Genomic DNA, 15,772 nt, shown 5'->3' on the forward strand with positions numbered 1-15,772 from the left:
CACTCTGTATCCTCCTTTGTTACTGTGAATCCCTAACAAAAACATGCACACACTCCCATGAATATGTTTGTATGTATACAAAGGGGCTGGTAAAGACATTCTTGTGGAATGTCTTGTTGCATAACATGCTGAACACCTCATTTATTCAGCTACATCAATGGTTCACAGCACTATTAAGACATCCCTGATTTGACTGGCATTCCTAACAAATATTCAACAAAGAGTGATGATAATTATCACGTACCTTGGAACCAAATCACATCCTAATGTGTAAGCAGTGTAGGGCCAGTAAAGAAAACTGTTCATATACCAACACAGCAATACCTCACCCCCTATCCCCCCCCCAAAAAAAATCACAGGTCAACTTCAAAATGAAAGAAAATGGAGGAAGTTTGGTCCAGACTTTCATTTCAATACTGGGGAAGAGAGGAACAACCTGAATTTGTTGACATTTCCCAATGGCAAAATCACCACCCCGAAGAGAGTTGAAACAGGAAAAGCTCCAGCAGGACCAAGATCTTGGCAATCTAAAGCTGGGTTCCTAAGTTTGGGATGTGTGTGACCAACTCTATCACAGGCGCACGCTGCAAATGCTCTGCCCTTTTATCCTCACATCCAGGTAAATTATGAAAATGGCTTCGGCTTCACTGAGATTTTTTTGTTACAGAACAGAGTTCTGAAACTCGAGGGCTCGAGCTGCCTGCTGAAGTAAAGGAGGGAGAACTGCAACACAGAGCTGGTTGTGAGATACAAAAATCTTAAGTTTATTTAACAATGTTAACATTTAATACATAGACACAGAACAGTTCTCTCTGTCTGGACCTTACAGACTTTATTCCATCTCCTCTACCACCCTAGCTCAGCTCTCAGAGAAATAAAAGGGATAGCACTGAAATGATAAAGCCAGTTACTTGAGGAGCTTTTAATTTAGCTTTTCTTTTAATCATTGGCCAATCCTATTTCCTTTTAGTCATAACATTTCTATTTCCATTCTACTCCACAGAATCAATGACAGGTAAAAAAATATGGAAAATTCTAGGACAATCTAAAATTCTGTTGTACTTAGTTTTATTTCTGAAGTGCTAGAATTCCTACAAAGGCTTCTTTAAAAGGCCAGAGAGGTTGCTCAGAGAGACTGTGGCTGCCCCATCCCTGGAAGTGTTCACAGCCAGGTTGGGATGGGGTCCTGAGCAACCTGATCTACTGAATGGCATCCTTGCCCATGGCAGGTGGGATTGGAAGAAGATGATCTTTAAGGTCTCTTCCAACCCAAATCATTCTGTGATTCTATGAAATGACTCCTGATTAGCCCCATTCAAGTGTTAAATGCAAGAGGTTTTATTGTTTTTATTTTGTTTTTTTAAATAACCCCATAGTGGTCACGAATGTCAAACCCTGTTTTAAACGTCTCTAGAAGCATTTTTAGACCTAGATGTCTAAACGTAGGTCATGAAAAGAAAGGTTAACTCCCGATAGTCACTGCAATGCCTTCGGTTTTACAGCTTATTCTGGAAGTGCCGCAACAGGAATCTGAAAGACACAAGACACCCAAGTTTACATAACTGGCATTAAAAGGTTGTTAACCTTCACAGAGTAGTAGCTATCTGTCGTTTGCAGTCAGAGGACAGCACTTTACTACAAGCCCATGAATTTTCAGAAGGGCTGAGCATCTTTGCCTTTGGCAGGAGCTCTAGCTCAGGTCAGCTAAGGACAGCATGTGCCTACAGCAGGCACCAGGGTGCCCTGACAGGCCCCGCTGCACCCACATGCGGACACACCAGTTGCTTCAGAACAATTGCTGCAGCCTCGTGATGGCACAGACAAAACACCACTTATTGCAGGAACAGTGGAAATGTCCTGCACCAACTATGAGCAAGTATTTCAGGAGCTTCAGCCAGAGACTGCCACATCTCATTTGGGTGGCATGCAACACGAGCATCACACAAGGGCATTGTTTTGGAGGCAGGGCAGCACGCTGCTCTCTAAGGGATCACCAACAAGATGTTCCTGTAGATGATTTTGCAGTTCAGGAGGTTAAAAGGGCCAAGCTGCTCCATGGAGTACGCACAAGACCACAGCATGCTCCCTTCTCTGCCCTTACTTACAGAGTGTAGAGCCAAGCCACCCTCTGAGTAGGGTGATTAGTACAGACCTCCCAGAGCTGTCCTTGTCACTTTCTACCTTCAGTTCCTTATTGCTGCCTTAGGGCCTAGATTCCTGCACTTCCCTAAATTACATCCACACACTCAGGCTGGCGGTTACTCTAAAAAGGGCCATCCCACACTGCTACCTGGAGTGATGTCACTGCAGCACCTGACACTGCAGGTGCAGGGCACTTGATCTGCTCTGACAGGGATCAGCCCCTCAGCTCTGATCAGCACAAGCAGAAGCACAGGAGGAAATCCTCTCCGGTCACCTCTCACAGCATTCATCTCCCCACAGCCACATGCCATACCATGGAAGGCACAGAGTTAAGTAGCAGGAAAAATTCCACTGACCAAAACTACTTCTTACTGGGTGTATTTTGTGCTTTGCTAGAAGAACAGTCTACAGCACTTCCACCAGCACTTTCAGGCTTCTTAGAGATCTGCTGTCAGCTACAAACTGTCCTTAATCCAGATCAAGTTTAACCAGGATAATAAATAAAGCAGTCAAATTTGAATTTTTCAAAAGCATAATTTTTCTTTTTAATAAACCATGGACCAAAGTAGTCTTGGAGATGGAGTTATCAGAGCCTAAATTTCCATTCACTCACTAGGAGGCACTTGATCTACAGCTAAAGACTTTTCTTTAACTTTTAAGCCTGTCCTTTACCAAACTGGAGGACCATCCAATGGCAGAACAACCAGTATCCAGATTTTTTTTTTAAGAACTCCTCTCTGCTCTGCAAAGTCCTTCCCAGGGTAAAAATGCGACTGCAGAAGTTTGAGCTCTTACACCAGACAATAAATACCAATACAGGAGCAGTGGCAGTGGTGGAGGTCAGTAAGAGAACACAAGGATACTCTGAGACTTTCAGAACTGCAGCAGTGAAGAAAAATAAGCAACAGAGGAGGAATGCAGCTGTGCAGCACCCCCCACAACAGCCCTCCTCGGGGACTGCAGGCTCTTTCCTAGTGACACTGTAATCCCTAATCAACTACTTCCCACTTTTCTTTCAGTGTGTCACACTCCTTTTTGTGTCCCTTTCCTCCTTCCTCCCCTGAGCTTTTGGCTGTCTGCTCCACAGCTGCTCTCTCTGGCATTTCAAGTGGGATAGTCGGACACTCGCTTTAAGGTAAGAGCTATCAGTCTCCCTTCTGAGACAGGCAGAAGAACTGGGACAACACAGCACCACTCGAGCAGCACGTACAGACTGAGCACTAGTGAGCACTGCTGAAGCAAGGCTGGGATCACAACCCCACTGTGCTGGTGCAGCTCTACAGACAGTCCCAGAAAAAGCTGCTCTTCCTCTCTCCCCAGCACCAGCAAGGAAACACTGGCACAGCTTGTAACACTACTAAGAGGAGAAAAGCAGCACAAGTGATGGAAGGCTCTAAGCTGTGCACTCCTGACAGCAATCCCATCCAGACAGCTCAGTAACTTTACCAGGAACTGTTCCTGCTCTGCTTATAGTGAAGGAAGAGATGGACTTGAAGTGCTGTGAAGTGTCCTGCCCCCTTGAACAGCCTGGGAAATCCTGCACACTAAGGGCAAAAGAACAGACACTGAAGACAGTAACTTCCCAGGGATGGCTCCAGTGTTCATATATCAACATCTAAAAGCCTTTGAGATCAGACAATTCTTAAATCAACTAGAAGGCTGACCTGTCTTCCAGACAGGCACATCCATGCAGGTTGCCTCTGCAGAGTAATGGTTTATGCCAACAGGCATTTTGGCCCAGATCATTAAACATCTTTCTACATTTGTAATAACTACAGCTCCCTTTTCCTTCTTCTATATCACCACCATCCCAGTATTGTGAGACTCTTCCTGTAGGATCACGTACATTACACAAATTACAGAGAGGGAAGGCTCTGCAGAACCGAAAAGCATAGAGGTGAGAAGTCAGAAGAACTTACAGCCGCACCTGTCCTCCTCAGTGATCGACTTCAGCGTCTTCAAACTGCCCGGCAACTACCGGCGCTATGTCCACCTCCATGCCATCTGAAAAAAACAGCCAGTGCTCCGTAAACAAGAGATGAGGGATGACGTTTCCACGAGAAAGAGAGCGGGTGCCCTCTGCTGACAACAGGTGGCCAGGACAGAAAACCCCTTCACTGAACTTCTGAAAGCAGCCTAAGGAAACACTGATGAGCTCACAAGATAGTGGGTTTGCTCCAGCTCATCAGTCAGTCACTTAAAGATGTCACCACTTCCTACAACCTCATCTCACCCTGTCTTATTAAAAGACTTAAACACTGGATTTTAACTATTTCATGTTTTAAATGAAGTTTTGGTGTAACAAATGGCACGATTCCTTTGAATAACTTTATTCTAGCAGAAAGAGGCTGCATCCTGTTCTGAAACAACCATTGAAAAGAAAGAGCAACTGCCCTATGCCACAATGTCAAAAAATAACGTAACTCAGAAACTGAGCAGCCCTGGAGATACTCATAATTGCAGCAAATCCAGCAGCAGTACTATAGCAAATAAGATTAGGAAAGTAAACAAAACTGATGAAGATGGCTCTGAGGCACATGACGTACTTGCTGTTCAATTTACATTCATTTCTGGAATTTTGGGATTCAGAAACCTGACTAAATTTTCAAACAAAGGGCACTGCTGAAACAGGAGCATATCACGTATGGTTGCCTTTACATTACATAAATTTATTCAAAACTGCAGAAAAAAGAGAACCTTAACTGACAAAACAAGTAAGATTAAAAGCCCCTCCCTGTGGATGAGAACAAATTCATTATTATTCTGTAGAAATCCACAACTGCTGCATCATTTTCCATCTTTCAAAAACATGAGGGCATATAAAAAGCACTGCGATTTATATATAAAAGAAGCAATGCTACTAAACTACTTCCCTATTCTTCTCCAAGATAATATATTGCTCTAGGGAAAACAGCACACAGAAAAGACAAGAGTCTGAGATATCAGGTGTTCTTCGCCCAACAAAAATGAAATTTTGCTCCTTAAATACACAGATTTAACAATCAATAGAATTAAGAGACAGCATTCTTCAGGAAAATAGATCTTTTTAAATAAATCTATTTCAGTGTGTTTGAATGATTCAGAATTCACCCTGAACTCTGTTAAGAGAATTGTTAACCTATAATTTAGGGTATTAGGAAAAAAAACTAAAACCAAAACCCAAATAAAAAATACAACTTGTTTAGAGTAGAAACTGCTTCCTAATCCCAGTGTAGACTGATAACTTTAGGGTTTTTTTTCCTAATCAACTTCACTTTACCACTCTTACAGGAAATCAAACCAGGAAGAATCAAGTGTTCTTAACACTGAAGTGCTCACTCTTTAACAGAGCAGCCCTCAATCCACAGCAGGCAACATGCTGCCCACAGGGCCACAGGCCTGTGGGTGATCCCTCACCTTTTGCAGAAGGTATCACCCACAGCACTGCACTTGCTCAGTCCTGGTGTTTACGGATCAGCCGGATGGGAGAAGCACTACTTTCATATCATAGAACCATAGAATAGTTTGGGTTGGAAGGGACCTTGCAGCCATGGGCAGGGACACCTCCCACTAAAGCAGGCTGCTCAAAGCCCCATCCAGCCTGGTCTTGAACACTTTCAGGGATGGGGCACCCACAGCTTCTCTGGGCAAGTGGCTCACCAGCCCCATGGTAAAAAAAATCTCTCCTTCTATTGTCTGAATCGCCCCTCCTTTTATTTGAAGCCATTCCCCCTTGTCCTACTGATGCCTTTTCCTGGTCTTAAAATCAAGAGTCAAACACAGTTAGAAGGGAAAAAGGGATTTTACCTCGGTATTTATTTTAAGGATCCTTAGGTGCACACGTCCAGGTCAAATGCACCCAAATGCACACTGCAATGCACACCCCCCGAAAGACTGGGTATAACATTTAGGTCTTACTAATTAGCATATCTATCAAAGATTCCCCAATGAGAGGCTCAAATGAGCCCCCCTCCCTAAGGAGCCTTCCCCTGGATGGTTCTATCTTAGTTTACAGAATGTGTTCTGGAGAGGACCTTGGGGTCTGGGGCACACTGATCCCTGACTATGAAGCTTCTAAAATGTTTATAGTCTCCTAGCTTGACAAACAAGTCTAAGAATGTAGGCTAAAAAACACTAAGAATACAGAAGTTGTAAAAAAGTATAAAAGGGGTATAAAAGAAAAGGCAAAAAATCATCATGGCACCACTACAGCAACAGGCCTTACAAAAAAGTCTGTCCCCATTGCACACCCCATCTTTAAGTCCTGAAAGGCCTCAGTAAGGTCTCCCCAGAGCCTTCTCTTTTCCAGGCTGAACAACCCCAATTCTCTCAGCCTGTTTCCATAGCAGAGGTGCTCCAGCCTCCTGATCATCCTCATGACCTCCTCTGGGCACACTCCAGTAGGTCCATATCCTATTATGCTGAGGACCCCAGAGCTGGATGCAGCACTCCAGGTGGGGGCTCACCAGAGTGGAGAAGAGGGGCAGATTCCCCTCCCTCACCCTGCTGGCCACCCTGCTTTGGATGCAGCCTAGGACATGACTGGTGTTCTGGGCTGCGAGTGCACATTGCCAGGTTATGTCCAACTTTTCACCCACCGGCACCCCCAAGTCCTTTTTGGCAAGACTGCTCTTAATCCCCTCATCTCCCACCTTCTGTTGAGACTGGGAGTTGCCCAAACCCTGGGGCAGCACCTTGCACTTGGCCTTATTGAACCTCATGAGGTTCCCACAGACCCACTCCTCAGGTTTGTCCAGGACCCTCTGGATGGCATCCCATCCTTCAGGAATGTCAACTGCACAAGTCTGCAAACTTGCTGAGGGTGCACTCGATCCCACTGGCTGTGTCACTGATGAAGACATATTCTTCAGTAAAACAAAAGCATGTCTTACCTTCAAACTCCCTTATGGAGTCCTCTGTTCTCACTCCAGCCATGTTGTACTGGGTGCTGACAGACTGGGCTAACATGCCTTCTAACCTCTCCAGCGTGGCCTGGCCTTCTGCAGTTAAATGTGACAATCCCTCTTCATATGTGTAAAAGCTCGGGATGTCACCTTGTTCTAGCTCTGCAAAAACAAGTTTGTGTTTATCAGACCTAAGTTTAGGAGCCAGAAACATGCAGAGGTTGAGGAACAGGGGAGCAGCTGGGCAAGTTATGCTCATATGAACTGACTCAGATTAAAAAGCTGCTCACATCAGGTACAGAATACACACAGTGCTGTAAACTGACCACACAGCAGCACGGGCACTGAACCTGCACTAGCACAGCCACTGGGAACAAGAAAGGCTGCTCTTTGTGTCTGTGGGCTTTGGAGAGCCAGAACAATGCTTTTGCTGAATTCCTGTGATTTGTGACAGCTAAACGACAGGTTTTCTGCAGATTTATGCATTTCTATACAGTGCCTGTGACAAAAGGGACGTTTAGGCAAGATGAATAAACAATTATGACAGATACCAGGTATCCAAGTGCTGGCAGGTATTTCAAAAGAAGCAACTGTTACCAACCACGGGCCTCAACATCGTACTCGTCCCCTTCGTAATCGTTGTCTGAGTCCTCATCGTCCGGGTCTGGGTGCAGGGCCTGGCACTCACACATCGCTGAGAACATGGCTTCCACTGCAGGAACACAAGTGAACACAAACCTCCACCAACACCCCAAAGCAACAGGCAAGAAACCCTGCTCCAAGTGATCAAAGGGATTCAGAATACTCCTTTAGCAGAAACACAACTGAATTCATATTTGAAAACATCATCCAACAAGCCAGAAGCCACGTAAGAAACAAATCAGGTTTCAGAGATCCAGCCTGGTGCTTTAGCCTCTTAACAGCACTTTTGCATTATTTCACTGATGATAAAGTTTTATCAATGGACAATTCTGTCTGTGGTTACCCACTGCAGGAATCCTTGCAGCATCTCATCTATCAGATTCCTAAAACTTGAATCCAACTGTAAGCCCCACACTGGACAGGATATGACAGCTTTCCAGTGGTAGTGTCAGGACATTAGCATGTTTCTAATGAAATTGTCACTGACTCAAATATCACTGAATTTGTAATCAAAAAGTCATTTCCCATACATGCTCTCTTCAAATGTGTATAAGTGAGATTACCCATGTTGTGTATTTATACTCCACAGTTTCTATTTTAAAGCACTAGAATTTTACTTGAGAAGCAGATGCTAGAAATAGTCCCATCTTCAAGCCAGATAAAACTGTTCGTTCCAGCACACAGGAATCAAGTCATTAGAGAATGACACTGAAGGATCCTGGTATTTACATCTCTACACCCCAGTGTCTTCCACACATACCCAGGACTTGAAAGTAAAACACAGTTCCCCTCCTCACTTACAGGCTGATTTGTCACTAGGTACGAATCTGAATTCCGCAATCGGTTCAACATCATCATCGCTGTCATCCTCCTCCCCTTCAGTCATGGGAGCCTCTTTTGTCTCCTCTTTAGGAAATTGAAAGATTTAGAAGAAATATGTTGTCAAAAAAAAAAAAAAAAGCCATTTGTTTATTTTTTCAGGAACACACACATAATCAAGTCAGAAACAACCTGAGAGAGGCACAAAACCTCCACTCCGTTCTCCCAAAAAACCCCATGAGACTCCTAGACCTACGTGGATATATGAGGCCCTCTCACAGCACGTCAAAAACACTTGCAACACACAGGCAAGCTTCTCTTTTTATAACTTTAGGACTTAAGATTTCTGTACTGGTCACACAATGTATTAATGTAATTCAGGAAAATTGCCTGATTCTTATTAAAAACAACTGTGCTCAAAACCCCCAATTCACAATTGTTACCATTTTTAAAATCACATGGGGTTTTTTTATGGATCCTTAACATTACTGTCATGAAATCAGCTAGGTTCCAGTGGGGCCCCTCACAGGGGACTCTGACATGTGCAGAGGATGCCTGTTCCATTTCCAAGATTCCTAGTCAGCCAGCAAGATGTGAGAAGTACAAAGTGCACCCAGAGCCAGTGACAACTGCGGTGCTTCCTGACTTCTGCAGGCCATGTGCATGAATAAATGAGCATCACTGTGGCGTTGTCCTTTCTGTGAATAAAAACCCCACAAAAATGGCTGCAGTTCATCACTTCGGGGCTGGGGACACTGCATTGACAGCCTCAAAAGCGCACAATAATTTTCTACAGGAGAAGAGGCTGTTCCACTGAGAGTGGTTTTTATCCCATACGAAACTGGCACCACCAAGAATACAAAGACACCAAGAAGCTGCCAGCCAGCTGCCCCAAAAATGAAGTGTGCAAGGAAGCTACCCAGTCCTTTTTCAACTGACAGCCACAGGCACAGCTTGTTACTGTTGAGTCCAGCTCTTTGTTTTCAATGCAGTCAACCTCTGAGTGCCTTTTTCTAAAAAAAAAGGGGTGAGGACAAGGCGCAAACACGCAGAGAGCACAGGCAAAACTTTCAGAGGAAGAACAAAATGTACCCTGCACAACGGAGAATGAAGACTCCTGCAGCCAACTAAGTGGAAAGGTTTAACACTATTCAGCAGTTAAAATTGCAGGCTAGGGCTAGACTTGGAAAAGTAAAAGCTACTTGCTGTGGAAGATTTACTGTAGGCAGAGTACTAAAAATACTAAAAAATACTAAAAAAATACACAAAAAAATACCCACAAAAACCAGTCTATTAAGGATTTCTAGAAAAGGGCTTCACAGGATATCTGTATTGTCAAATTTTTAATTCAAATGGAATTAAAAGCTAGAAACAGTGTCTTTCTTCAGACGAGGCTCTGTTTACTTCAAAATAACCACAGTGAAAGGAAAATGAGGAAGAAGAACCATGAGGTGTATGCAAATGTCCTCTTATTTGTAGTGATAGACTGTCAGAGAACATTAGTAACATAAGAGAAGGAAATAATGAAGAACATTAATAGCTTAAAAGCATCCCCACCTCCTCAGAGTCCTATCATTACTTTCTGGATACATTAAAAAAAACCCCAGAATACCAGATTTTAGCCTTTAGCTATGATGACCAGCAGGCACAAAGGGGAAAAGGAGACCTGCTGAAGACCTCACACTTTTTAATCTTCAATTGAGATGGCAGTTTTTGATGCACTTAACAGGTCTGCCAGAAGAAAAATATAAATATATATATAAAATACACAGTATATATATTAAAAAATACAGTCTTCATACAAACAATGAAACAGAAAGTTTGCTTTCTCTATATCAAAGCAAGAATGGTCAAAAGGGGGGTTTTGTGGGCAATCTACAAAGATTCATTTAAGCCTGGTAACATGACCTATTGCCTTTTCTTGTTTGTTTTTAACCAAGCTGTGGGAGAAAATGAATGAAAAGTTTCCAGGCTGTGAAACAGCAGGAATTCATCAAGCCTGGAGAGGGCAGCAACATTAACATAAATTCAATAAAGAAAAAACCATACTCAAGATGGAATCACAGGGAGACTGGCAGAGGAACTAAATTGTTTAAAACAGTGTAAGAGGGCAGAGAACTGATTCTCAGCAGCTTCAGTGTACACAGCCACAAGCTGAGAGCACAACTGTAAAGAAGTGACTCTAAATACATGCAAAGCTGTGCTTCTAAAATAACCATCCTTCAGGAAAATAAAAAAGAAAATACAAGCAATTACTTAAATTACTTAAAATCAACATTTACTCCTTCTGAGGAGGAAAGCCTGTCACTCGGGGCTGCGTGGGAGCAGGAGCAACACTCCAGGCATACCTTCGAACTTGGCGTTCACCATGACGTACAAGTGCTCCCTCGGGTAGGCGCTCAGGTCCCTGGAGACGGCATGTAAACTGATGGTGGGATAATCCAAGGAGAAGCCAACTCCAGAGTTTTCCAGCCAAGACAGGCGACTAACAAGGGAGGAAAAAAGGAAGACACAAGTTAGAAACTTAACAGAGGAATCCACAGTACCTGACTCGAGCGTGCAGAAAACTAAGCCCAAAAAAGGACTTGTAGACAAGGCACTTAGCCCACTCTCCAGGCATATGGTCCTGGACCTGCCTGAACAGATCTTTACAACAGCATTAACTGATGGCTGAGGGAAAAGACACCTTTGCTTAGATGATGTGAAGCTAAGAACCCTAAACACATCACAGCTTTATCACATTTGCACTAAATGCTGAATTTCCTTCCCTACCTCTTCATTTTCTCCTCCCTGTAGATATCTATCATACCAAAGGTAACTACAGAGGTTCCAGAGTGTGATTTATAATTCAAACTATTAAATGTGGTTTTTCAAGACAGAACACTGAAAGGCAAGTCAGTATCATAATTCCTAGAAGATTATAGATCTGATGTGGGTATAGCCTGTTATGTGGATAAACAGCCAGTTCTGTTATCAGCAGAGGCAGGTTATGGGTATTCCTCCACTCAGAACTTATGTGCTATAGCCTCTGCTTCCCCCACTTTTACTCTCATCCCTAACCACAGCAAGAGACAGAACAGATTGTCACCACCAGGCCACTGCTTCCTTTGTATCAGAACAGTCAACATCTTTCTGGCCACTGAGAAATCAAACTCGAACGAGATTTGGGTGCCTGTGATCAGTGATGTCACACAGTGAACAGAAATAGTGAGGGCCAGAAAGCAAGACCTCCACCATGTGCAAAACTCAGCATTCACAAGCTTTTGTGGTGAGACAAAACCAATGCAAAGGTCACAGAAGACTCCTTGCCTCGGAAAACCTGGCTGAGAGCAAGAGCTAGTGCAGTGGGAGCAAGGAATTTATCTGCTAGCCTCGACTGGCCAGTCCTCAATGTTTACAGCTGCTGGTGGAGAGTCAGTACATGGATCAAGGGCCACACTGTGCTCCTGGGCACCCTGTTCTCCCATGGCACTCCTGCAAACACTGGTGTTTTCTGTTCACTTCCAGCAAGTGACTCTGGTGAAAGCTCTGTGATGCACTTGAAACGTGTGGAGGGGAAGCTGGCAGCCCTGTAGGTGCCTCACACAAAAGTCTACTGAAAGCAACTTACAAAGAAGCTCAACATTACACGTCCTCAGAGCAGATACCCCACAAACAGAAGTCCTGGTAACTGCAACCAAACTAAAATCAAACAGTAAACAAAATTCCAGAGAGATTCCTCTCCAACACATCACTAACAAGCTCAGGTGGGGCAAAAGCTCCTCCGTCAATATTGGCCATTTCATAAAAGTTTCCTAGTCTGAGGTTTTTAAAAGACAATTCACTCTTCAGTGCACATTTTAAATTACATTTTTGTTCCAACAATGCTCTTCATCTGCAGAATATATTATGAGTACTTTTCCATGGTTAAAGAAAATCACATTGTTTTAATTATCAAGCTGTCTCCCTGAGCTATACAATGCAGGGAGGATTGAAAGGAGACCACAAAGAGCTCAGAAAACATCATCCAGAATAACCAGACTGATTTCTGCCTAGTAAGAACATACAGCCTCCATGTGATTAATGCAACATGAAGGATGTCACAGAACCACAGTAGTTATTAACAGCAGAAACCCAACAGCCCCGTCTACTCTGCCGTCACAAGGGGAGAGCTGACGTGGTTTTGATGATGAAATGGTTTGGGTTGGAAAAGGCCTTAAAGACCATCCAGTTCCAATCCCTTACCTTGGGCAGGGACACCTTCCACTACTTCCACTACACCAGCATGCTCAAAGACCCATCCAACTTGGCCTTGAACACTTCCAGGGAAGGGACATCCACAGCTTCTCTGGGCAACTGGTGTCTGTGTCTCACCCCACTTACAGTAAAGAATTTCTTCCTAGTATCTAATCTAATGCTCTTTTACAGTTTGAAGCCATTCCCCCTTGTCCTATCACCACAGTTCCTGTCAAAGACCCCCTCCCTCTCTGGCTTCCCTGCATGCCCCTTCTGATACTGGAAGGTTGCCATGAGGTCTCCACACAACCTTCTCTTCTCCAGGCTGAACAACCCCAACTTCCTCACCCTGTCTTCATAGTAGAGGTGCTCCAGTCCCCTTATCAACTTTGTCGTGTCTGCTGGACTTGCTCCAAGAGTTCCAGGTCCTTCTTATGCTGGGGACCCCAGAGCTGGATGCAGCACTCCAGGCGGGGTCTCACAAAAGGAGGAGGCAGGATGCCCTCCCATGCCCAGCTAGCCACGCTGCTTTTGCTGCGGCCCAGGATACAACTGGCTTTCTGGGCTGCAAGTGCACATTTCTCCACCACGCTGAGTTTTATAGAATGGTTTGGGTGGGAAGGAACCTTACAGCTATCTCGTTCCGGGCCCCTGCCGTGGGCAGGGACACCTCCCACTAGACCAGGTTGCTCCAAGTCCCATCCACCGTGGTCCTGAATGCCCCAGCCAGCCGGGTCCGTGGCCGTGCTGCTCCCTCTTGCCCGCTTTAAAACGAGCGGGAGCAGCGGAACGCCCCCGCAGAGCCTCACGGCCCCTGAGGGCCTCCCGCACACCACGGCCCCTTCACCCGAACCCTCCATCCCGGGCCCCTCAGGGCCGTCCCGGGCAGCCCCCGAGGGGTGCCAGCCCCGCGTGTGCCCCGCACCTCTCGGCGATGTAGAGGGTGCCGGAGCCCAGGCTGCGCCCCGCCAGCAGCGCCTCCGTGTCCGGCTGCTGGTGCCGGACGCCGTCGGCCGGCGGCGGGAAGCGCTTGAGGAAGCTCATGGCGCCGCCGCCGCCTCCCTGCTCCACCATCGCGGCCGCCGGAAGCGGAACGCGCCGCTCTGTGATGCAATTCCGCGCCGGGACGCGATGTCAGCGCCGCCATCCCGTTCCGCGGGGCCGGGGCGCTGCTGTCTGGGTGCCACGAGTGCTGCGGGCGGGGTCGGAGTTAACTCGTCTTTGTCCGGAAGAGAGGAGCAAGGGGAGCGCTGAGCTGATCGCTGAGGGCTGGAGCACCTCTGCTGTGGGGACAGGCTGAGAGCTGTTCTCCGAAGAGAAGGGTCCGGGGAGACCTTACTGCCCCTTCCAGTACCTAAAGGGGGATACAGGAGAGCTGGACAGGGACTTTGGACAAGGACATGAAGGGATAAGGGGAAAAGGCTTCAAACTGACAGAGCAAGGTGAGATTAGATATTGGGAAGGAATTCTTCCCTGTGAGGGTGATGAGGCACTGGCAAAGGCTGCCAAGAGAAGCTGTGGATGCCCCATCCCTGGAAGTGTTCAAGGCCAGGTTGGATGGGGCTTTGAGCACCCTGGTGTAGTAGAAGGTGTCCCTGCCCATGGCAAGGGGTTTGGAACTAGATGGTTGGAACAGGTCTTTAATGTCCCTTCCGACCCAAACCATTCTGTTTCTATAATTGACAGTACCAAGAGCAGTCACAGAACCATTGAATATCCTGAACTGGAAGGGACCCACAATGATCATTGAGTCCCTTTCGCAGCCCTGCACAGGACACCACAAAAATCACATCATGTGCTTGAGAGCATTGTCCAAATGCTTCTTGATCTCTGCCATATCTATTTTAGCCTGCAAGTCTCTGTTGGACGGGTGACAGAGGGAAAGACAAACACAGCGACTTTTCAATTACCATTATTGCATGCTGGAAAGGGAATTTTTGGTGGGTGACCAGCACCCAGTGTCTCATAAATACACACAGAGAAGAAAAACAAAATCACAAGTACCTGAATTGCTTAATTTGCTTAACCAGTTGATTTCCCTCAGCAGTGATGGAGTTGGGCTCAGGAGCCCGACACTGTTGCAGTACCTGGTGAGCTGGGGGTGTCTCAGGACAGCACACTGCAGGGATGGAAAGGCTGCCACCCCCTCAGGAGCACTGGCCCTGTTTCTTCCCCCAGACTTACACCATTTCTCTTGCTACTGCAGTGAGAAACAGGGATTACTGACACATCAGTGAAGTACATCTCTGTCCAGGCATGCTCCTGGTAATGCCATCAGTGAGACAGCATCACTGCAAACATCCCTTCTCCCTGACTTGTCAGGATGACAAATGCTCCTGCCATAGCAACATGCCAAGAGCCCATGCAAGTTGTTAGCTTGTCATGGATGTTCATCTTCCCTTTTAACAGTTTAAATTTACTTTTTGGGAGTCATTTACCTACCTGTGTGCAAACACAGGTTCTCACAAACATGAACCAATTATTACAAGATTAGATCCCCATCTTTCCTTTCTCTGGACTTTCTTAGCTATGGTCTTGGACAGCAAAGAGCAGAACATAACATGGTTCTCTTAGGCTGAGCTATTGACCATGCTTTGGAAAGCTGCTCAACCATGCCTTCCCATTCTGGATTCTAATTAAGGAAATAATTGTTACTCATACAAATAATCACCTAGACCAAAATGAAAGCAAATTCCACTACGAAGTGATATTTAAACACCACTGGAATAGCTTGGAAAAACACAACAGAGGCAACAGGAGATGAGGAAAGGGGTATTTCTCAACCATCTTCAAGTTTGTCACACCAAGACAAGTGGTCAACCGGAAACAAAAATTTACAGTTCATCCATGAACACTGATCAGACTGTGGCAGCTGGTGGGAAGAGATCCAAATACATGGAAACACCACTCATTACACTTAGTGGTTATAAAGCAATGCTCCTGTTCATGTCCGCCCCCTCTCACCTAATGTGGCTGTCATATTAGCCACAGAGAGTTCTCACCACCTTTGCAGTTAACTCCAAATCACACAACAACTTAAGGCAATTATAATTAAGATTTCTGAGTGGTTG

General features: G+C 45.5%; 1 protein-coding gene across 2 annotated transcripts; it reads right to left on the reverse strand.

Moving 5' to 3' along the window:
* Positions 1-737: 737 nt before the first annotated feature.
* On the reverse strand, positions 738-13,795 carry CLNS1A (chloride nucleotide-sensitive channel 1A). Of its 2 annotated transcripts, none has more exons than XM_032099000.1 (7): positions 13,627-13,795; positions 10,835-10,971; positions 8,469-8,573; positions 7,627-7,737; positions 7,014-7,187; positions 4,062-4,146; positions 738-1,530 (listed from the first exon to the last, which is right to left on the reverse strand). In XM_032099000.1, the coding sequence occupies exons 1-6, from the start codon at positions 13,773-13,775 to the stop codon at positions 4,079-4,081; spliced, it is 744 nt and encodes a 247-aa protein (XP_031954891.1). In that variant the 5' UTR covers positions 13,776-13,795; the 3' UTR covers positions 738-1,530; positions 4,062-4,078. The 2 variants fall into 2 exon arrangements, with proteins under 2 accessions (XP_031954891.1, XP_031954892.1); XM_032099001.1 differs by having other exon boundaries at positions 1,507-1,530; positions 4,070-4,146.
* Positions 13,796-15,772: the final 1,977 nt, after the last annotated feature.

The sequence above is a fragment of the Corvus moneduloides genome, chromosome 2 (assembly GCF_009650955.1).
Source record: "Corvus moneduloides isolate bCorMon1 chromosome 2, bCorMon1.pri, whole genome shotgun sequence".
Lineage (NCBI taxonomy): Eukaryota > Metazoa > Chordata > Aves > Passeriformes > Corvidae > Corvus > Corvus moneduloides.